The following is a 24,769-nucleotide window of genomic DNA, read 5'->3' as shown; positions in this document are numbered from 1 at the left end:
ACAGGACTGTCTATGGGCCTAAAATTAGGGTCCATTAAGGTTCAAATTTCGGCCCTGTCAATATTCTTCCAAAAAGAACTAGCTTCTGTTCCTGAAGTTCAGACGTTTGTCAAGGGAGTACTGCATATACAGCCTCCTTTTGTGCCTCCAGTGGCACCTTGGGATCTCAATGTAGTTTTGGGGTTCCTAAAATCACATTGGTTTAAACCACTCACCACTGTGGACTTAAAATATCTCACATGGAAAGTGGTAATGCTGTTAGCCCTGGCTTCAGCCAGGCGTGTTTCAGAATTGGCGGCTTTATCCTAAATAAAAGCCCTTACCTAATTTTTCATACGGACAGGGCAGAATTGAGGACTCGTCCTCAATTTCTCCCTAAGGTGGTTTCAGCATTTCACTTAAACCAGCCTATTGTGGTGCCTGCGGCTACTAGGGACTTGGAGGATTCCAAGTTACTGGACGTAGTCAGGGCCCTGAAAATATATGTTTCCAGGACGGCTGGAGTCAGAAAATCTGACTCGCTGTTTATCCTGTATGCACCCAACAAGCTGGGTGCTCCTGCTTCTAAGCAGACTATTGCTCGTTGGATTTGTAGTAGAATTCAGCTTGCACATTCTGTGGCAGGCCTGCCACAGCCAAAATCTGTAAAAGCCCATTCCACAAGGAAAGTGGGCTCATCTTGGGCGGCTGCCCGAGGGGTCTCGGCTTTACAACTTTGCCAAGCAGCTACTTGGTCAGGGGCAAACACGTTTGCAAAATTCTACAAATTTGATACCCTGGCTGAGGAGGACCTGGAGTTCTCTCATTCGGTGCTGCAGAGTCATCCGCACTCTCCCGCCCGTTTGGGAGCTTTGGTATAATCCCCATGGTCCTTTCGGAGTCCCCAGCATCCACTAGGACGTTAGAGAAAATAAGAATTTACTTACCGATAATTCTATTTCTCATAGTCCGTAGTGGATGCTGGGCGCCCATCCCAAGTGCGGATTGTCTGCATTACTTGTACATAGTTATTGTTACAAAAATCGGGTTATTGTTGTTGTGAGCCATCTTTTCAGAGGCTCCTTCTGTTATCATGCTGTTAACTGGGTTCAGATCACAAGTTGTACGGTGTGATTGGTGTGGCTGGTAAGAGTCTTACCCGGGATTCAAAATCCTTCCTTATTGTGTACGCTCGTCCGGGCACAGTATCCTAACTGAGGCTTGGAGGAGGGTCATAGGGGGAGGAGCCAGTGCACACCAGGTAGTCCTAAAGCTTTTTACTTTTGTGCCCAGTCTCCTGCGGAGCCGCTATTCCCCATGGTCCTTTCGGAGTCCCCAGCATCCACTACGGACTATGAGAAATAGAATTATCGGTAAGTAAATTCTTATTTTTTTCTATGTATACTATGTGTATGCATTACTGTTCTATGGCCCTCATTCCGAGTTGATCGCTCGCTAGCTACTTTTTGCAGCCGTGCAAACGCATAGTCGCCGCCCACTGGGGAGTGTATTTTCGCTTTGCAAGTATGCGATCGCATGTGCAGCCGAGCAGTACAAAAACATTTTTTGCCGTTTCAGAGTAGGTCTGAACTTACTCAGCCCTTGCGATCACTTCAGCCTGTCCAGTCCCGGAATTCACGTCAGACGCCCGCCCTGCAAACGCCGGGACACGCCTGCGTTTTCCCTACCACTCCCAGAAAACGGTCAGTTTACACCCATAAACGCCCTCTTTCTGTCAATCTCCTTGCAATCACCCGTGCGAATGGATTCGTCGCTAGAAGCATTGCCCAGCAACGATGCTGTTTGTACCCGTACGACGCACATGCGCATTGCGGTGCATATGCATGCGCAGTAGTACCCTGATCAGCAGCGTGCGATCAACTCGGAATGACCCCATACATACAGATGCGTCCGTCTACACTGATGCTCGCAGCACAGCTACAGTGTGTACAGGGTGCCAGCCAGTGTTGAATTAATAATGGGGCAGATGTAGCTTCAACCCCTGCTGGAGACAGGAGAAAAAAAAATCCAGCTGCCAGCGGGCACTTGAGGTCCCGCTCACTCGCACCGCAACTAATCTCTCCCCATACCATCCAGCAAAAATTAACCTCGCACGGGGTTCTTCAAATGCCGGCAACACTGTTAAAATTGGTGGTTGCAGTAGAAGGCTTCATACGCCCTCCATGCGCCTCACAGCCACCTGGCTTCTCCTCATGAAGTGTGATTCCACACCAAGCACTGCCAAACCACCAGTGCACCAGGGGCAGTTGAGCTGTGCTTACCCTCAGCTCTGTGAAGGCGGCCCGCGTGATTGTGACAGGGCTGCTTGTTATCAGGCGAGAGCCTGAGCTATGCAGTCAAACTAAAAGTCTCAGCCCTGGTGCAGTGGGAAGGAGCGCTGACGTCTCAGGCCCCAAAGAGTTTTGGGAGAGCACAGAGCCACTGCTTTGGCCCCTGTCTCAACTACCTGCCCCTCCCAGGTGAGAAGGCAATCTCTGCGCTTGCAAGCTCTGTGGGCAAGGAACCTGCACACTTAAATCTGAATTTTGAATCATATTATTTGATTTTGGGGATGTGTGATACGTACTAGGTGGCAAGTTGTAGGTGAGGTCTCTCTGATGGTACCTGTGTAGTGGAATAACAAGCTCTAGTTGGGGAGAGAGCAACATATGATTGTCAGCTCTTAAAACAAGATACAAATATCGGTGAGACCTTGGATTATGCTGCTGTTAGATGAGATTGTAAACCGATGGACAAAAGTTTAGAAGGTTTATGGCACACGTGTTAGATTGTAAATACTGGGTAATATTACTAGGTATGTGTGATGTATTTGTACAGTATGTACAGTATTTGATTGTAAGCTCTGGGGATGTTGAAGGCTCAGTATATGTGAGATATGTGTGTAAGATTGTGAGATCTGCGGACAAGCGCCTAGTATCTGTGTGATACATGTGTTAGGTAGTGAGCTCTGTAGGTGGAGAGGTATCTGTGTATAATATGTGGGAATGAAAGCTTAGTATAATGCATGCCGCCTCACCTACTTGCTGGTTACTTCCTCCCACTCCTACCTCCAAGATTTCTCACATGCTGCTCCCTTTCTTTGGAATTCCCTACCTCTCCCCCTCAGACTCTCCACCTCTCTACAAAACTTCAAACGGGCTCTCAAGACCCACTTCTTCACCAAACCCAGCCAAATCTCATCCTAACCCTCTGTTTAACGCTCACTGTTTACTCCATCTGTGACACCCCTGTCTGTCTACCCTTCCCCTTAGGGCTGTAACACACTAACCGGTTTTCCCCGGATGGCAAAAAGCTGGACAAACTTTGTCCGGCTTTTTGCTATCCGTGAGAAACCGGCAGAGGGCTGTAACACACTGGCCGGTTTCTCCCGGATGGCAAAAAGCCGGACAAACTTTGTCCGGCTTTTTGCCATCCGGGAGAAACCGGCAGAGTCTCGCACACAGGACGGCTTTGAGCCGTGTGTAATGCTGTGCGCATGCGCAGCATCAGACACGGCTTGGAAAAAAACCGTTGTGTGTGAAAGCTCCCCTTCACACACACGGTTTACTGGCTGCAAAGACGGCCCGGCGGCCGCCCGGCCGCCGGACCTTCCAGTGGTGAGACCCGGCTGCAACCCGGCAGCCGGGGCCGTGCAGTGTGAAGGGACCCTAGCCCTCACACTGTTAACTACAATGCCAGCACGGGAAAAATCCGTCCGGCTTTTTCCCGGCCGGCAAAAGCCGGGTAGTGTGTTTTAGCCCAGAGTCTGTCACACAGGACGGCTTTGAGCCGTGGGTGATGCTGTGCGCATGCGCAGCATTAGACACGGCTTGGGAAAAAACCGTTGTGTGTGAAAGATCCCCTTCACACACACGGTTTACTGGCTTCAAAGTCGGCCCGGCGCCGGCCCTGCAGCCGGACCTTCCAGTGAATAGTTCCGGCTGCAACCCGGCAGCCGTGCCGGGACTGTGCCGTGTTTAAGGACACATTGTGCTCAATGTGTCTTTGCATCACGGCAGCGGTTAAAAGCCGGCCGGGTTTTTGCCGGGCGGCGCCAGCCGGCTAGTGTGTTACAACCCTTAGAATGTAAGCTCTCACGAGCAGGGCCCTCTTCCCTCATGTGCTTTTTCCTCTCTAACTTAAACCACCTTCTACTTCATACTCCCTTCGACGGCACTAAATCCCCCAGTTCTCTGCCACCCTGATATTTATTTCAGTGTCGTCTGCTGATGAAGCTATGTTTATATACCCTGTACTTGTCCTACAGTATATTGTCTTCAGCTGTAAGTTGCTGTTTTTCTGTTTTGATTATTTGTTTATGTACTCTGTAATTGGGCGCTGCGGAACCCTTGTGGCGCCATATAAATAAAGGATAATAATAATAATCAGGGACGACCTGCTGGCTGCTGCTATTCAGTGATAGGCAGTCTGTGTCTTGTAGCCAGAGAAATGAGACTGAGGTTTTCGAGGTAGGCGCTAGTCACACTCCATGGCCACCCCCCCTCCCCCCCACATAACTAGTCACACCCCCATGGCAATAGTCACATCATCTGCTGCGGCACACAATAGGCCCTTTACAAATGTCAGCTCCAGGCCCATGTGGACCTTAATCTGGCACTGACTGGGTGCACACGCGCAGTGTGTCCGCTGCGCGAGCGCACTCCACAAAAGCCTTCAGAATGCGATCGCTTCTAAATCACCCCCTATGTTCCTTGCTCCACCCCCAACAGCCTGTTATCCTGCAAACTGCCTGGCAGTACACGATTAAGAGGTTCCCGCTGGGTCCTAGTGCCTCCCATATTCCTCCATGCATCTCAAGCCAGTGACCGCAGGTTCCTAACCCCTAACCATTAACCCCTCATTCTTCAGGGTATTATATCTGAAAACTGTAACAAAAAAAGGGCAGGATGTAATGAAGTCCGAGTTCAGTGGCCATGTGGGATGTCGGCCAAACTCTGACATTTTTTTTTAAAGAGGCTTTATCATGCACAAGATTGCCCCTTTAGAGAAATGTCCGAGTTCGGCCGACATCCCGCACAGTCGCCGAACTCGGACTTTGGGGGAGATGTACTAAGCAGTGAATAGAGTGGAGAAGTAAGCCAGTGGAGAAGTTGCCCATGGCAACCAATCAGCATTGAAGTGCCATTAGTAATTTACATACTATACAAGAATACAGAGCAGCTGATTGGTTGCCATGGGCAACTCACTCTTCCACTCTTTTCACTGCTTAGTACATCTCCCTCACAGTATTACATCCCACCCAAAACCTGTAATCACCACACTGCGACAGACTGTGTTAGTACATACCAGCAAAGTGAGCCCCGCTCTCTGTGTGTCTCTAGCCACTGTGTCAAAAATATTTCCCCCGATACATTTTGTATGAGATTGTACTGTAAGCTTTGAGTATGGGGTGGGTGCAGAAAGACTGTAGACAGATGTTAGAGTAACTGAGTTACTCTAATAATAATGTGTTTTGTACAATGATATAAATGAGTCTTTCATCACTAATCTCAAGCAATTAATGAATTTATAATTATGTAGGTTTTTGCTAAAAGTTGATTCCCAAAGTGACTAATGAATGAATAAACCGAGGGATATTAGTTATTGCATTATACTTATCCACTGGGTTTTCCATCTAAATGACTTTAGGGAAATGCTCCAATTCTATCATATATATTTCTACTTTCTTATATTGTAGAGGCATTGGCGTTTCTATCATGGGTGCTATGTGTGCGGTGCACACGGGCTCCTGGGTCCACGGGGGCTCCACACCGTACGCACTGCACCCATGTTGTTTTAATACTTCAATTTCCGTGATGGGCACTGCAGCCGCTGCAGCCACAGCAGCTGTGGCAAAAATAACACCCAAAATGGCCACCGCGCCTGCGCAGTACGAAATTTGTCTCCGGACCATGGCGGGTGCCATGTTTCCGGAGACCTGCGCATGTGCAGTAGACTCCATCACAATGCCACAGCCTACGGCGCCAGGGAGAGGAGGGGGCCCACCCGGAGTCTGCAAACCTCCCACCAAACTTGGGATGGTTGGGCGGTATGGCACAGGCAAACATGGAGAGGTATGAAACAATGCTAAAATCGTTGTATATGATACCTAATCCAAAACTCTTTCCTGTAACATCCTATAATGCCCCATTTTTCATAAGTCGCAATTCCACACCACACTGCAGACCGACAAAAACAGAAAGAAGCGTGAAAGTCGCTGATCACTGATAGTTTTAATAGGCTCAAAGGACAACAAACTTGTTAATGGCATCACATTATTAGTGATATTTTTACAAATATAAACAACGTTAGTATTTTTACAATTAATACATTTTATTTTGTAAATTCAAACAGTGAAGGTTCACAATTAAAATCTGTTAAGATGTACCAGTATAAATATATATATATAAAGCTGAACCTGTAGATACAGGGGTGTAGTATGGTATGCCGGCTCCCGGCGACCAGCATACCGGCGCTGGGAGCCCGACCGCCGGCATACCGACAGCGTGCCGAGTGCAAAGGAGCCCCTTGCGGGCTCGCTGCGCTCACCACGCTGAGGGCACGGTGGCGCGCTACGCGTGCCACGCTATTTATTCTCCCTCCAGGGGGGTCGTGGACCCCCACGAGGGAGAATATCTGTCGGTATGCCGGGTGTCGGGATTCCGGCGGCGGTATACTGTGCGCCGGGATCCCGACATTCAGCATACTGAAGACCACCCAGATACAGATGCGGCCTTGCTGTGTCTGTTGGTGGTCGCCCATCTATGGCTTTATGCAGGGCCGGTGCTAGGGTGTTCGGCGCCCCCCTGCAAACTATACATTTGCACCCTCCCATACTTTACAAAGGTATGCCCCAAATGGGTGTGCTCTCACAAAGAAGGGGTGTGGCCACTCAATAGTACTCCCATCCCACACAGTAGCACAATCTTATTTACATTACACCGCACGTACTAGTGCTGCTTATACACATAATGACCCCAGTAGTAGCACCGCTTATACACATAGTACCCCCAGTAGTAGCAGTGCTTATACACATAATGTCCCCAGTAGTAGCGCTGCTTATACACATAGTACCCCCAGTAGTAGCAGTGCTTATACACATAATGTCCCCAGTAGTAGCGCTGCTTATACACATAGTACCCCCAGTAGTAGCGGTGCTTATGCATAATGCCACCAGTAGTAGTGCGCTTATGTATAATGCCCCCAGTAGTAGCATGCTTATGTATAATGCCCGCAGAAGTGGCACTTGTACACATAATAGCTAAACACACACACACATATATATACTCACTCACATCCTTCCCATCCACTACTTACTTGATAGTATACACCACACATTGCTTACGGTACACTGCATATCATTCACACTACACATCGCATATCAGTACCATACAATTCACACTGCATATCACTATGGTTACACATTGCACCACTAGAGCCGCCATTCACAGTGTGTATACCATTACATTTATTATACTACTAATGTCATTATTGCACTGATCTAGATGGACACGTTTGTGATGGCATAAGTCCCACTTACAGGTTGGTTCATGTAATTGGAATGAAATACAACAGGGGGAAAACTAAGGATACACTGACATAGGGAAAATCGGGACATGCAAGGCTGCCACATTATAGGGACAATCAGGAGCTCTCAGTTATCTTTTTTCAGTATGTATAGTCGTGAATATGGATTGGGGCCGCAGCATAGCAAACCGTGGAGAAACACACACACTGTTACCACAACTACAGTGCCTCCTATGCCGATAAGTAATGTGCTGGAGATTTGGGAACTTTCTCAGTCTTCCTTACCTATTACAGTATTCTGGCTGGCAGGATCTGCAGCAGCCTGGACCCGTTTAGCTCTGCCCCCTTTGCCCGGTTTTGCTCCGCCCCTTTTCTCCCTGGACGGGCACTGAAGATTAAGCTGTTGGGGGGGTAAGTGGAGCTTCAAGCTGCCGGCACTGCTGCTTGTCAAACTATGACAGGCACAGCAGCAGCAGCAGTGGGGACAGGGCGGTGCAGCAGCGGGTATGCAGAGCAGGTAGAGCGCCTCTCCTGCCTGGCGCCTACCTGCACTGCATCCCTTTGCTGAGCGGGTAGCGCTGGGCCTGGCTTTATGCAAATGCCACTAAAATAGTCCTCCCATGGTGTACATACATGTGTATAAATGTGCAAAGATAGAGATGCCCACATTCATCGTCCGTACACGTGACAATACCACCTGATGCATCTTTAGATACCACCTTTAGTTGTTCCATTGAAGCTTACTCCACCCAAGTACAGGTGCCAGGGGCTGGCTGGCAGGAAACGCCAAACCTGGGGGTAGAAATAAGCAAGTCGCCCACATTTCTACCAGCCTGTTAAAAGTTGTTGTTTCTCTAATGGGGGTGTGGTTTAATTGGAAAGGGAAATGTATGGAAAACTGGATCAACAGTGCTGAAAGTAGGGTGGTACGGGGTGGTACGGACTACCATTAAGGAATTTGGTAGCTGGGGCATAATTTATAAGGGGCATTTTTGTGTGTGGGACATAAAATGGTGTCAGTGGCATAACTGTGTGTCATAATATGTAATAGGCATTATGGTGTGTGGCAGTGGCGGATCCAGGGGGGGTGGCACTTGGGCCCGTGCCCCCACTGTCATTTGTGGCCTCCGTCCTCCGTCCCCCATCCCCACCCCCGGCGCCGCACAGGGAGATGACGGGCGCCCGCTGAGATTGTGTTACCAGCGGGCGCCCGTCTCTCCTCACCGAAAGCCGGAGGCAGGAGCTCAGTACTGAGCTCCTGCCTCTGGCGCTGTCACTGTGCGGCGTGTGCTATGGGAGAGACGTCAGTCATGACGTCTCTCTCATAGTGCTGAGGAGCGGACGCCAAGAGGAGGATTACTGCAGCAGTCTGGAAGCGGGAACGGGGCTCGGTAAGTATGTTGTGTTTTCTCTTCCTCAGTGCAGCGGGGGCATCTACTGGGGGCAAACTACGGGGGGAGGACATTACTACTGGGGTGCATCAACAAGGGACATTACTACTTGGTGGGGGGGCATTACTACTGGGGGCATTATTACTGGGGTATCATCTACTGGGGGCATTACTACTGGGGGGCATCAACAAGGGACATTACTACTGGGTGGGGGGGCATTACTACTGGGGCATTACTACTGGGAGAGTATCTACTGGGGGCATTACTACTGGGGGGCATCAACAAGGGGCATTACTACTGGGGGTTATTACTACTGAGGGCATTATTACTGGGGGGCATCTACTGGGGGCATTACTGGGGGTCATCTATTGAGGGCATTACTACTGGGGGCAGCTACTGGGGGACATTTTTACTGGGGGGCATCTACTGGGGCAAAATACTGGGGAACATTATTACTGGTGGCATCTATTGGGTGTATTACAACTGGGGGCATTATTACTGGGGGGGGCATTACTACTGGGGGTCATCTATTGGGGGCAAACTCCTAGGGGGCATTACTACTGGGGGACATTATTACTGGGGGGCATTTACTGGGGGCACACTACTGGGGGACATTATTACGGGGGGCCAACTACAAAGGGGCTAACTACTGGGGGCAAACTACAGGAGGGCATTTCTACTGGTGGCGTAACTACAGGGACATTACTACTTGGGGGTTAAACTACAGGGGGGCATAACTACAGGGGCCAAACTACTGGGGGATAACTACAGGAGCCAAACTACTGGGGGCATTACTACTGGGGGCTAAACTACAAGGGGGGCATAACTACAGGGGCTAAACTACAATGGGGCAAACTACAGGAGGGCATTACTACTGGTGGCTAAACTACAAGCAGGCAAACTACTGGGGGCATTACCACTGGGAGGCTAAACTAAAGGGGGGGAGGGTAAACTAATGGGGTCATAACTGCAGGGGCATTACCACTGGGGGCATAACTACTAGGGCGCTAAATAACTGGGGGCATTACTACAGGCAACATTACTGCTGGGGGCAATAGGGGCATTGCATAAGGGGCACCACTACTATGGGGTCTATATAAGGGGCACTACCAGTACAGTGGACATTGCATAATGAGCGCTACAACTGTGGGCATTGTATAAGAAGCGCCACCTCACATGCACCGAAGCCGCATGCAAATGTACTTGCCCCTTCCATGGTACCCCCCACCCTATCATTTTCTTCTGGATCCGCCCCTGGTGTGTGGTATAATATGTAAGGCATTACAGTATGTGGTATAATATGTAATGGGCATTATGGTGTGTGGCATAATGTGTAATGGGTGTTACGGTGTTTGGCATAATGTTTAATGGGCATTATGGTGTGTGGCATAATGTGTAATAAGCATGACAGTGTGTGGCATAATGTGTAATAAGCATGACAGTGTGTGGCATAATGTGTAAGGGGCATCACGGTGTGTGGCATAATGTGGCCATGCCCCTATTGTCATGTAGCCACTCCCCTAGTTTTGTGTGACCATGCCCCCTCATGACACGTGACCACGCTCACTTTTATCATCAGTACCACTAAGAAAAATTTTCTACTTGCACCACTGTATAGCAAAGACCTATAAACAATTATAACACCTACAAACACCATCTGACAGACTATTTTTGTGACATCTATGAAATACAGAGACCTCTACACAATACACAGAGAATTACAGTGACAGATATACAACAGGCACCATTCTAGTTACCTTTATACAATGCAGGGAACATTCTAGTCGAGATTTGTGCTTGATCATTTTTGCTGGTTTTGAATTTGGTTTTAATTTGTCAACCAGTTTTGGTTTTGTCAAAACCACCCTCACTGGTTTTGGATGTTTTTTTTTTTTTTTAATTCAAAAATGGAAAAAATAAATACAAATTAAAATCACATAATTTGGGTCTTTTTTTTGTTCCTACAGTATTTTTACCGCAGTGACATTCATTTCCATCCATTTCCAGTCAATTTTGACCACCTCAAAGCTCACAATATTGTTTTCACCATTATTGGCCAAAGGCTGGCTGGCTGAACAAAGTGACAGAGCATTGGCACAAACACATGGCAGTTTAAAAGAATATAGCACATCTACAGTAGTATCCGTTATTCACATTACACCGCACAGTAGTGCCCATTATTCACATTACACCACGCAGCAGAGCCCCTTCCTTATACACGCTACGCCACACAACAGAGACCCTTATACACATTCCGCCAGACAGCAGAGTCCCTCATACACATTATGCCAGAAAGCAGAGCCCCTTATACAAGTTACACCAGACAGCAGAGCCCATTATACACGTTACACCAGACAGCAGAGCACCTTATACACATTACGCCAGACAACAAAGCCCCTTATACATGTTACACCAGACAGCAGAGCCCCTTATACACGTTATGCCAGACAACAGAGCCCCTTATACACATTATGCCAGACAGCAGAGCCCCTTATACCTGTTACACCAGAAAGCAGGGCACCATATACAGGGTACGCCAGATCGCAGAGCTCCTTATACATATGTTAAGAATATCCAAAGGGATTAGAGTGGGGCCACAGAGGGGAGAGTAGGGGAGAGTGAGGCCACATGGGGAAGAGTGAGACCACAGGGGGAGAGTAGGGGACACAGAGAGAGTGGGGCCACAGAGGGAAGATTGGGGCCACAGAGGGGAGAGTGGGCCACAGAGGAGATAGTAGGGGACACAGGGGGGAGATAAAGGGACAAAGGGGGGAGAGTAGTAGACAGCGGGGCTCATGGCACCACACAGGGGCAACACTATGGAAGCAGCGCAGGCACTCACCTGCAACACTGGCCATGCACAAGGGGGAGCAGCAGCACCATCCCCACAGACAAATCCACTGTGGCAGCTCTGGAGCTGGGAGGATCACACAGAGGACCCAGTAGCCAGAGCTGCTTGAGCACCATGGAGAGCCAGGAAGCTGATCTCAAGCAGCGGGGGACATAGAGAGCATGCCAGGCAGCAGAGGACAGACAGAGAAGGGGACAACACTGCTTCCCAACCTTGTGGTTCTGTTTAATCCAATCAGCAGCCATTACCATGGCTACAGGCCTCTGGTTTGCTGAGAGACAGCCATTCTCAGCCAACCAGCAGCCTGTTATGCTGTGGTTGTCCCTAGTCCTATCAGCTCCGCCTCTGCTCCTATTAGTCAATGATGCTCCTGATTGGTCTCAGACTCTCATGGTGGCCAATGGCATGATCACAATTACTATTTGGGCCGATTAGACACCTGGCCAAAAGCGTTCAAAGCAGCTGCAGCCTGGGGGGCTCATGGCACCTTGCCCCCCAGCCCAGACCACCACTGGCAGGTGCAGATTTTGCATGTATGGCCTCCAAACTGAACGACTGTGCGCCTGTATATGTAAACACTTCAGCTGCACACCCGTGACATTCCCATAACATGCTTATAAAATGGACCATCTCTGTGCATTCGTTTAGCCACCTCCCAGTCACCACCCAGGAACACCAGAGGAGACATCTTTGTTACAGCGCCTCTGTGCGTTCACACACGCACAGCAGCAAAACAATCGTTGTACTCATTGCGTGTGCCTCAAAATCAAGCCCTAAATAAGGGGTGTGGTCCTACCTAACCCCCATTCACAATATCAGATTTGTAAAACCAGACACTGCTCATATACAGTATGTGCCTATAATGGGGCCTTGTTCATACCAAATCATTAGTAGTATGTTAATGCAGGAAACCACTCCAGTGTCTTTGGAGCTTGAGATCACTTATACCAAACAATATATGAAAAAAAAAGTACTGTAGTAATCAAACAAGATCATATATATATTTCTCCAGTTTTATGCCAGCTGAGACCAGTGACGGATCTATAATGGGTGCACACAGGTCCTTGGGTCCAGGACGGCCCACAACACACACCCATGTTCTTTAATACCACTCTGGACATTGGCAGCGCTGCATAAATCATGTAGAAAATTATTGCAATAACAACTTTCCTGGCAATTAGCATTTTCCCGAGACCTGTGTATGTGCAGTAGACTCTGGCCTCCGGATAGAGAGGAGGGAGCTCGAATGGAGGCTGCACACGGGCTTCTCTCCTCTCTTACTATGCCTCTGGCTGAGATTGAGAACTTGACTGTTCTGTGGCAGCTGCTGTAAAATCTCAAATGTATAATTTTTGGACACAATATTATGGGACAAGGTACGGGGAGCAACATTTCAGGGGAAAGGATCATCACATAGCCACCCAACACCTGTGATACCTATCTCAACCATTTAGATATACCCTTCCAACCCTGGGGGTGTTACACCTCTATGGGTACATCAATCAGTATTACAGTATGTACAGACACTGAAACTTGCACAATGTATCGGCATATGCATAAAGTCGTAGACTGGTGACATACAGATGTGTCCATATACATCTTTGCTATATCCCACCATGTATTGCACAGTTTTGCATGCCATAGACTCAGAGATTTAACCATGCCTTGTGATTTTTCTTAATTTGCTTCTTTAATATGTTACTTTATACATATTCTTCTATTATGGCAAACAAAAATTTTAAAATTCATCCACTCGCTACTCGTGTAAAACAGCTTAGCCGTGTTTTGCATGTTGTGCCAAATTTGTAAAAAAGCAAAGATGTAAGTGGACACATCTGTACAGTAGGCTCTGTGTGCGCTTCTTCTTGCCACCCAGAGTCAGGCCCTTTATATCTTCCATAAGGCGTAACTTAAGGCCAGTACTCACGGCCCGATGCTGGAGAGATGTGTGCTGAGCGAACCGCTCAGCACACATCTCTCCCGGCGCTCAGCACAGCGCAATCTGTGCTGAGCGTGCGGGGGGAGACGGGGGGGCCGCTCACTTCACCCAGCGGGTGAAGTGAGCGACCCGCTAGATTGGCCTGCATGCAGGCCAATCTAGCAGCAGCTATAGCGATGCGCGGGGCTGCGCATCGCTATCGCTGTTACACACGGAGCGATCTTGCTGAAAATCTAAGCAATCTAGTCAGATTGCTTAGATTATCGCTCCGTGTGTACCCCCCTTAAAGGCCAGTACTGACGGGAGAGATGTATGCTGAGCGATCTTAACACAGACCACTCAGCACAAATCTCTCGCCCCGCTCAGCACAGCGCGATGTGCTGAGCGAGGGGGGGGCACGGACGGGGGGGGGCGCTCACTTCACACAGCGCTGAAGTGAGCGACCCGCTAGATTGTGCCTGCATGCAGGCTCAATCTAGCACCGGCGATAGCGATGTGCGGTGCCGCGCATCGCTATCGCTGGGGGGCATAAACACGACAGATCCGTGCTTAAAATCTAAGCAATCTAGTCAGATTGCTTAGATTTTAAGCACGGATCTCTCCGTGTGTACCCCCCTTAAATCACTTGTTTTTGTTGCAGATAAAATCAGATGAGGAAAAAGCAAAATGGGATATAATTATGACGGAAGTCATCTCTTGGTTCTAATTACAATCTAATTAAGCACAATAACATACTTCTTGGTGTTGAGTATAACAGCAATAAAAAAATTCTAGCACAGGAAATGTTAATTTACTTCTGAAGTAATGTGACATAACTTCTTCCTGCTGCATTTCTAGGTTCATCTCGTCAACCAGAATAAAGAGGGCTTCTGTGGTGGGTCCATAGTCAATGAGAAATGGATAGTAACTGCTGCCCACTGCTTTCTTGTACCTGTCCAGTTCAGCATAGTCGCAGGTAAAGTCTCATTTCCCTGAAATTAATACATTTACTGATGATTTCTCAGCATCACAGTGTTTTCCTGACAAAACACTCTTCATAGAAATACTGTAAATGGTTTACAGGACAATTCCCACTCTTAATAAACAGAAGGTATACAAACCATTCCATGTATTATTATGTTTTTGAAAAACCACTACCTATTAATTATAATAATACATTCAATTTATAACAGACGGGACAGCTGAGTGTTACCCTGGTAGTACCGACCGTCCTTGGATAGCAGGAGGGGCCCAGTGCTTCTCAGCACCTGGCCTGTATGCTGTAGGTGCAGGGACCCCATTCAGAACCAGAATACAGTGTGTGATTCTGAGTAGCAGCACTATGGGGGTTACAATTGTGTCCACCTCTGAATACCCCCTATGTGTCTTATTTATCAAAGACTGTTAAAACTTGTTGTGAATGATAAAACCTGTTGCGTATGATAGATGGTGCTCCAGCTGCTGTAATTTTTCAAACACATGGCAGTTAGGAGCTGAACACATGACAGTAGCTGATTGGCTGGCGCACACAGCTGAACACATGACAGTAGCTGATTGGCTGGCGCACCATTTATCATTCACAACGAGTTTTATCACTCGTTGATAAGTGAGCCCCCAAATATATTACCACACAGTGTTGTCTCAACCCTAATACTGTAAGCTCGGGTTTACAGGTTCGCCAACTGCAACACATTGGATGTAGTTTTAGCTTTCAGCCACCAAACAGCAGGTTCTGAAAACCACATGCAATGTGTGGCAGTTTGCAAACCAAACACAAAATAGTGAAAAATGAAACATGGGTGTACTGTATAAGCTGCCAACCTCTGGTCATTCAGTTGTCATGGAACAAGATTCTCTGTCAGGCCCACCTGCCACTCTTTGAGCTGTGGCATGTGGGGTTTGTACACCCATATCTACGGATGACTATCATGGGTTAACCATCGATGGTATTGCTTATGTTTAACCTCGATGGTGTGAAACCATCTGCAAGGGAACCATCAATGGTCACCCCTGCTTTACCATTCAATGGGCTGCGGGCCAATCAACACCAGGGGGAGGGGATTTGCGGGTGATTCAGGGGGCGGAGCTAGGCTCCATGTCCTGCAACCTTTAAGGAAAAAAAAACATTTTTGATGCTTCTTTATCATTGATGGCGGGAAACCATCTGGTTCCCCCCATCGATGGTAAGAGTATTTTACATCGGCCATTGATGATTTTAAATCATCGATGGTTGATGGCCATTCCTACCCATTTCATCTGGTGGAAAACAAGTTTCCTAAGTCCTCTGCCTATTCTAGTGCATTAGCTCTCAGCTCTTTACTTGATCAAAGGGTAAAACTAAATTTACCAATCCTGTAAAACAACAAATCCATTATATATCACCTCGTTAGAATTTCAGTATCATCTGTATGTAGATAATACTCAAATCTACCTATCGTATGATTTGTCACCATCTGTATAGGTCCACGTTACTGAATGTTTTTCTGCCATTTCATCTTAGGTGTTATCTCGCCACCTCAAACATAGGGGGTGATTTAGAGTTGATCGTAGATGTGCTAAATTTAGCACACCTACGATCAGTCACACTGACATGCAGGGGGACGCCCAGCACAGGGCTTGTCCACCCCCCGTATGTCAGTCCCTGCCCTGTCGCAGAAGTACAAAAGCATCGCGCTTTTGTACTTGAAGAGTAGCTCCCAGCCAGCACAGCTCCTGGAGCTACTTGTCACTGCACGGGTCACAGCGGCTGCGTGTGATGTGACGCAGCCGCTGCGGCCCACCCCCCAATGGTCTGGGCATGCCTGCGTTGCCCGGACCGCGCCACCTAAACGGCGGCCAAATGCCGCCGGCCCTCCCCCCCAACAACCGCCTCTGCCTGTCAATCAGGCAGAGGCGATCATCGCTAGTTAAAAACAGCCGTCGGCTGTCTGGCATGCGCCAGCGCATGCGCAGTTCAGACCCAATTGCTGCTGTGCGTACACGCACAGCAGCGATCAGGTCTGAATGACCCCCATAATCTTTCCAAAACAGAATGAATCATTTTTCACCAGCCAAGAATAATTACTAACCTGATATCTCTATTACTGTTGATAACTCAACAATCAAACCCCCCCTTGACCATCCCCAAAACTTGCTGCCTAAGTGTCATTCTTGATTTGACTGTGGAATGCCTATTAAAATGCTGTTTTTTTTTAAACGCTGTTTTCCATCCAATAGGTGAACACAATACTAAAATTCAAGAGGGGACAGAGCAATATCTGAAGGTGGCAAAAGTGATCATCCACCCATCATACAACTTCAGCAAGAGCTCATACGATAATGACATAGCACTTGTAGAGCTGGAAAAGCCAATGATACTAAATGACTATGCAAGGCCTATCTGCATTGGCAGCAGAGATTTCACAGACAAACTGCTAAAGATTAAATCACATAGCTGGGTGACTGGTTGGGGTCGCATCATTTTCCAAGGAATATCGGGTCTCACACTGCAGAAGCTAGCTATTCCGTACGTTGACCGAGCCATCTGCAAAAGGTCGCACAGATTTTCTGTCTCTACGAACATGTTCTGTGCTGGGTATTCTGACCAGGGGAAGGATTCATGTCAGGGAGATAGCGGTGGCCCCCATTCCTCCGAATTTAAAAATACTTGGTTCCTGACTGGAATTACAAGCTGGGGAGACAAATGCGCACAGAAAAATAAATATGGAGTATACACCAGAGTCTCTAGATACACCGAATGGATACTGAGAACTACAAAGCATATTTAACCCATTTTGGGATTACACATATAACTGCTATACCTTTCATGGCATCAGAACAAGGAAATTTGTGAAATTGAAAATTGCGATTTATCCTGAAAATTTTTATTTTAAGAAATAAAAATGTTTAAAAAAAAAACTAGTCGCTTGGATTACTAGCCAGTCTTTATTTTTTATTTTTTTGCATGGTGCATGGTGGTGGTAATCCAAGATATCTGGAGTAACAAGGTAGCCTGCCTCCCGGTAGCCCGGACAAAGCCGAGGTAAAAATACACAAAACCCTAAGAGGGAAAAAGTGCGTCATCCAAAAGGATCGACGGAGAGTATATGTGTGGGAGGAGGGAGGGGGGAGGAGGGAAAGAGAGGAGGGGGAATGAAGCCAGAGGGGAAGGGGAATGGGAAAAAGTGGAGGAAGGTGGAGCAGAACAAGGGACAGTAGGGGGAAGTGAAGTATTATATTAAGCAGGGTTTGCATGACTAAAATATGAATCTATGAGACTGGAGAACAATAAAAAAAAAGGTGAGAAACAACATATCAGAAATAAACAATCAGCATAGCAGCTTACAAAGGATACAGAGGAGAAATCCACTGAAACTTAGAGGTCCATGAGATCATTGTGTCAGGTAATCTACAGGACATACTGTATGTCCAAATTTGAAAAAAAAAAAAAAAAGACCAATTATAACAGGGAAGCATCATCAAGAGTCAGAGTCATTGTTGTTATGGTGGGTCACTCATGACCATTCCGGCTGAGGAGGCTTTATACATTGAGGTTTTGGCGGACCACAACAGGAAGATGAAGAAGTTGGCAGAATATCTAGTTTGGATAGCAGATACTGACCTTGAATCTGGATTTTCACATGGTTTGTCACGTTGTTAGGAAAGACTTGCAGTAGGAAGGGAAATATACATCTGTAGCACATATGACGCTTTGTAATTGCTCTGTGTTTCTAGGTAATTGATGGGGATAAATCTTGGAAGATTTTAAGCTACATATCTTGGAAGGAGGTGATCAAATTATTTTGAGTAACCATGAGAATTTTTTCTTTCATTCTATAAATATGCAGATGGACTAAAATGTCCTGGGTAAGAGATGATGTTGGTTTGGCCTTGAGGGCTCTGTGGTCTCTAAAAGGCAGTCCCCAGTAGAGAGATCTGGAGCGATGTGTAGGAAAAGATACTTTAAGAAGGAGGGGAGTGAAGAAATGAGGACTGATTCAGGAAAATCACGGATTCAAAGATTATTACCATGGGAAAAATTATCTGGATCCTCTTGCTTTTCTTGAGGGATTCATTTCATCATGGAGTTGAGCTATTTCTTTATCAAAATGGCCTTAGATTGGCAAAGATCATCTGTTTATAAAGCATCTGTTCTGGCGCCTGTAGTATCTATGGGGGTCATTCCGAGTTGTTCGCTCGTTATTTTTTTTCGCAACGGAGCGATTAGTCGCTAATGCGCATGCGCAATGTCCGCAGTGCGACTGCGCCAAGTAAATTTGCAATGCAGTTAGGTATTTTACTCACGGCATTACGAGGTTTTTTCTTCGTTCTGGTGATCGTAATGTGATTGACAGGAAGTGGGTGTTTGTGGGCGGAAACTGGCCGTTTTATGGGTGTGTGTGAAAAAACACTACCGTTTCTGGGAAAAACGCGGGAGTGGCTGGAGAAACGGAGGAGTGTCTGGGCGAACGCTGGGTGTGTTTGTGACGTCAAACCAGGAACGACAAGCACTGAACTGATCGCACTGGCAGAGTAAGTCTCGAGCTACTCAGAAACTGCACAGAGAAGTCTTTTCGCAATATTGCGAATCTTTCGTTCGCAATTTTACTATGCTAAGATTCACTCCCAGTAGGCGGCGGCTTAGCGTGTGCAAAGCTGCTAAAAGCAGCTTGCGAGCGAACAACTCGGAATGACCCCCTATGTAAATAGTTTATGTGCATTAGCTAGATGAGGTAGTGTGCCTTTAAGAATCTGGCTGCACAGATGAACATGTGATCAGGAAGTAGAAGGAAGTAGGAACTAGGAAGTAGAAGGAGAGTAAGGAGGAGAGCAGCATGTGGAGTTGATGTCTATCTATAACCATGCAAGTACTACTTACCAATAAGAAATAAAATACATAATCTTCATACTGCATGATTCATTGAAGTAAAGAGATGTACATCAGGACATAACAGCGCCCAGGGAGACAATTTCGGATTTAGTTAGAAACATCTTTAGAGAGTTCTTGGTGAAAAGCAGATTATACTCCATCCAGTAGGCTAGTCATGAATCTGGGGGTCAGTGCCCATGCCATGGATATGGGTGAAGCTGGGGAGTCAGGTTGAGATACAGCCCCAAGCAAGCATTTTGACTTTTCCTCCAAAAATGGCAGAGATAGCTTGTGATTCCTGGGTTTTCTGGACAATGCTGGAGGGCTTAAGCTGGGTACACACTAGACAATACAGAGGATGATGTGCCCGATTCCGACACATTGTTCATGGTATCATCTAGCGTATATGCACTATGTTACTGATGATGTGCGCTCCTGTGCATCGTCAGCAACATTGCCTGTCCGACCTGCATGTAGGTCAATCCAGCGATATCGCCAGCGAGGCCAATACTGCAGAATGCAGCATGGCAGCCGCTCAACCCAGCCTCCCCCCTCCCCCCAGCACCGTTGTTCAAAACTGCCGGTAAGTGTGTATGCCGATATTGCTAGGAACACATATCATCTGATGTGTACCCAGCTTTAGGGAGATCAGAGGTCAGTAGAGCTGATATGCAGAGAAAAGAGAGGGGGGGGGGGGGCACGATGGGTATAGTAAATTGGCTGAGAGCCAATGCAACTTGATAGACTCAGTAGGACATCGTAGTTGTCAGATCATCAGACAAAAATGGAAAAATGATAAAATAATTAGTCTTGAGCTGGCCATACACTAGGTCGATATTGTGTATGAATACACGATTTCAACGCCTCATACGATGCATTGTGTGCACATAATGCATGTTTTGGGCATGATTATGATGCAATGCGTGCAGCCCATATTATCCGTTGTAATCGTATGCGCATAGTACCATGTTTTATGCACATACAATGCACCATATGATTTTGAATGTCATTTCCCTGGACTTTTTTTTTTTTTTTTGAGTCACACAATCAATCGTTTAACAACGGGTTTTTAGCATATTGTTTGTCACTCGTTGCGTCCGAGACTGCCAGGGAGTTCAAGGGAAATTGTGATACGACTTGCATCAGATGCAGGTGGTCCTGATGTACAGCCAGCTTTAGAGTCCATAGGCAGGCAGTACAAAAATAAGATTTTACTTACCGGTAAATCTATTTCTCGTAGTCCGTAGTGGATGCTGGGGACTCCGTAAGGACCATGGGGAATAGACGGGCTCCACAGGAGACAGGGCACTTTAAGAAAGAATTTGGATACTGGTGTGCTCTGGCTCCTCCCTCTATGTCCCTCCTCCAGACCTCAGTTAGAGAAACTGTGCCCGGAAGAGCTGACAGTACAAGGAAAGGATTTTGGAATCCAGGGCAAGACTCATACCAGTCACACCAATCACACCGTATAACTTGTGATAAACTTACCCAGTTAACAGTATGAACAACAACAACGGAGCATCAGATCAACCCTGATGCAACCAAACATAACCCTTATTTAAGCAATAACTATATACAAGTATTGCAGAAGAAGTCCGCACTTGGGACGGGCGCCCAGCATCCACTACGGACTACGAGAAATAGATTTACCGGTAAGTAAAATCTTATTTTCTCTAACGTCCTAGTGGATGCTGGGGACTCCGTAAGGACCATGGGGATTATACCAAAGCTCCCAAACGGGCGGGAGAGTGCGGATGACTCTGCAGCACCGAATGAGCAAACACAAGGTCCTCCTCAGCCAGGGTATCAAACTTGTAGAACTTTGCAAAGGTGTTTGAACCTGACTGTCACGATCCGGGTATCTGGACGCCATTTCTTACCCATCAGATGCCTCCTAAGGCTGGCTCAGCGCTCCAGGACCGGATCCCATCTGTTATCCTGATGTGTACATTCCTGTATCCTCTCCTGTCACTCTGGGACGCTGTCACAGTAAACGCCATATTACACCTGGCATGGCGTCTCCCGCGGCCTCCGCCGCCGTCCCTGAACTTCTGCATGCAGAGTGTCTGAGTGGCGATTACGTCAGCCGCGGCCTCCGCTGTGTCCGCGTGGTTGGATGTGCATCTGTCAGCCTGGCGCCTCTTGTCTCCGGTGGCCGGCGCCGCCATTACTGTTTTCATTACCACATGGATTACAAACTAAACTTCCCTCCAAGTGTCTGCATGGGCGCAGCCATCTTGGATTCTGTCAGCTGATCATTTCCACCAATCTGTTCTCAGTATTGATAATCTGCATAATTGCCTAGCCAATCCCTTCCTTGCTGCAGGTATAAATACACTGTGCCTGAGCAAGGAAGGCGTCAGTGCTTTGGTTGTCAAACCTAGTTCCTGTTTGTGTCTCTCCTGTGATTGTCTTCCAGGTTCCAGCTCCTGTCTCAAGACTTCCACCATAGAGACCCGCACCAGCATTCCACCTGCGGTGTAGCCTGACTCTCCAATCCATTGTGGATTCATCTGTTTCCAGCTACAACATTACCTGCTTCCAGCTCAGCTTCCAGCAGAGTACAGCTTCTCTTAAAGGGCCGGTGTCCTTTCTACACTTTACCACTCTCCACCGGTATTATTATTTCTCCGCTCTCAAGTTCTACATTTCAGTTCATATTTCATCGCTCCCAAGTTCATTTATTATTTAACTGGTTCCAGCCAGCATCCACTCCGTGCTAACAACAGTCTGGTTCCAGCCAGTATCCACAGCAGCCGTTTTATCTTCAGCAACCCAGCTTTTCCTGGAACACCAGCTGGCACAATCCTGGGTTATCTCCATTGCTACAGTCGGGCCTGGTAAGGACTTTCCATCTAGAAGATCATTAGAACTATCTCACACTACCAGTGCCCTGTGGCTCCTGCCATCCTGTAGTACCCAGGAACTGTATTTATTCTTTGCTGACTTTTACGTTTTCTTTTACTGCTGCTGTGTTGCGGAGTTGTCATAATAAACATCATTGACTTTTATCCAAGTTGTCGTGGTCACGCCTTCGGGCAGTTATTATTCATGTTACTTACATGTCCAGGGGTCTGATACAACCTCCCAGGTTCCGGTACATCTCAGCCCCTACAACTGAGGCTGCCTCCCGTCAGCTCAGGCCCTCAGTTGTGACAGTAAGCACTGACCTAATGAATCCAGCCGGAGACCAGGACCAAGCGGCCAGGTCGATGCAAGAACTGGCAGCCCAACTAAAACATCAGGAGGCTGCACAGGGCCACATCATCCGCTGTCTCCAGGATCTCTCTACTCGGCTGGATGGGATTCAGACAACTCTCCGTGGATCAGGCGCGTCTGGTGCGTCAACCACAGTGACTCCAGCTATAACCCCACCCACCTTACCCATTTCTGCTCCACGTCTTCATCTTCCAACGCCAGCAAAATTTGACGGATCTCCAAGATTCTGCAGGGGATTTCTCAACCAGTGTGAGATTCAGTTTGAGCTACAACCTGGCAATTTTCCCAGTGATCGTACAAAAATTGCCTACATTATTTCTCTTCTCAGTGGCTCAGCCCTTGATTGGGCATCACCGTTATGGGAGAGGTCCGACACCCTGCTATCTTCCTACACTGCCTTCGTGTCAACATTCAGGCGCATCTTCGACGAGCCAGGCCGGGTAACCTCAGCTTCATCCGAGATTCTCCGTTTACGCCAGGGGTCACGTACTGTAGGACAATATCTGATACAGTTCCAGATCCTGGCATCCGAACTGGCATGGAACGACGAAGCCCTGTATGCTGCATTCTGGCATGGCTTATCTGAGCGTATTAAAGATGAGTTAGCTACCAGAGACTTACCTTCTAAGTTAGATGAGCTAATCTCACTCTGCACGAAAGTTGATTTACGTTTCAGAGAGAGAGCAACTGAGCGTGGAAGATCATCTGCTCCAAAATCTTCTGCTCCTCCTCCTCGTCAACTGTCACCATCTAAAGATGAGCCCATGCAACTTGGCCGTTCCCGTTTAACTCCTGCTGAGCGCCGAAGACGTCTCTCCGAGTCTCTCTGTCTCTATTGTGCAGCTCCGTCTCACACCATTAATGCCTGTCCCAAACGTCCGGGAAACTCCAAATCCTAGCTCGCCAAGGAGAGGGCCGGCTAGGAGTAATGATCTCCTCTCCATCTCCTCAAGATTGTAATCTCCCAGTCTCGCTTCAAGTTGCTCAACGTTATCGGAACGTCATTGCCCTCCTTGATTCCGGAGCAGCTGGGAACTTTATTACCGAAGCCTATGTTAAACGGTGGTCCCTACCCACCGAGAGACTTCCTTCGTCCATTTCTTTAACTGCCGTGGATGGCAGCAAAATTTTTGATGCAGTTATTTCTTTAAGGACTCTACCAGTTCGTCTGAGAGTGGGAGTTCTTCATTCCGAACTTATTTCTTTTTTAGTGATTCCAAGAGCCACACATCCTGTGGTCCTGGGCCTTCCATGGCTCCGTCTTCACAATCCTACAATTGATTGGACGACTACGCAAATCCTGGCATGGGGTTCCTCCTGTGCTGAGACATGTTTGTTTAAAGTATTGCCTGTCTGTTCTTCCTCCCCCAGGTCGTCTGATGTTCCACCTCCTCCATATCAAGATTTCACGGATGTGTTCAGTAAAGCTTCTGCTGATATCCTTCCTCCTCATAGAGAATGGGACTGCCCGATTGATCTCGTTCCAGGGAAGGTTCCACCTCGAGGCCGAACTTATCCGTTGTCTCTGCCTGAGACGCATTCTATGGAGGAATATATTAAAGAGAACCTAGCAAAGGGGTTCATTCGACCTTCTTCTTCTCCAGCCGGCGCAGGCTTCTTTTTTGTAAAAAAGAAAGATGGTGGTCTGCGGCCGTGCATCGACTACAGAGGTTTGAACGACATTACCATCAAGAACCGTTATCCTTTACCCCTGATTACTGAGCTCTTTGACAGAGTTAGCGGAGCTACAATCTTTACAAAGCTGGACTTGAGAGGTGCATACAATCTCATCCGGATCCGTGAGGGTGACGAGTGGAAGACCGCCTTTAACACCCGTGACGGACATTATGAGTACCTCGTCATGCCCTTCGGATTGAGCAATGCTCCAGCTGTATTCCAGCATTTTGTCAATGAGATCTTCAGAGACATTCTATACCGTCATGTCGTGGTCTATCTAGACGATATCCTCATTTTTGCCAACGATTTAGAGGAACATCGTTTTTGGGTTAAAGAGGTTCTGTCCCGTCTCCGTGTCA

General features: G+C 47.5%; 1 protein-coding gene across 1 annotated transcript in view; it reads left to right on the top strand.

The window, feature by feature from the left end:
- The window catches only part of F9 (coagulation factor IX), a 90,708-nt gene extending 73,169 nt beyond the window's left edge, over nt 1-17,539 (top strand). Inside the window, exons 7-8 of the mRNA XM_063937420.1 lie at nt 14,525-14,642; nt 16,883-17,539. Coding sequence (XP_063793490.1) covers nt 14,525-14,642; nt 16,883-17,433 — 669 coding nt within the window. The 3' untranslated portion in view covers nt 17,434-17,539. The remainder of the gene's footprint in view (nt 1-14,524; nt 14,643-16,882) is intronic.
- The last annotated feature ends 7,230 nt before the right edge of the window (nt 17,540-24,769 follow it).

This window comes from Pseudophryne corroboree, chromosome 8 (genome assembly GCF_028390025.1).
Source record: "Pseudophryne corroboree isolate aPseCor3 chromosome 8, aPseCor3.hap2, whole genome shotgun sequence".
Taxonomy (NCBI): Eukaryota; Metazoa; Chordata; class Amphibia; order Anura; family Myobatrachidae; genus Pseudophryne; species Pseudophryne corroboree.
Note: the sequence above shows the minus strand (reverse complement) of the source record. Positions and strands in the feature narration are given on the sequence as shown.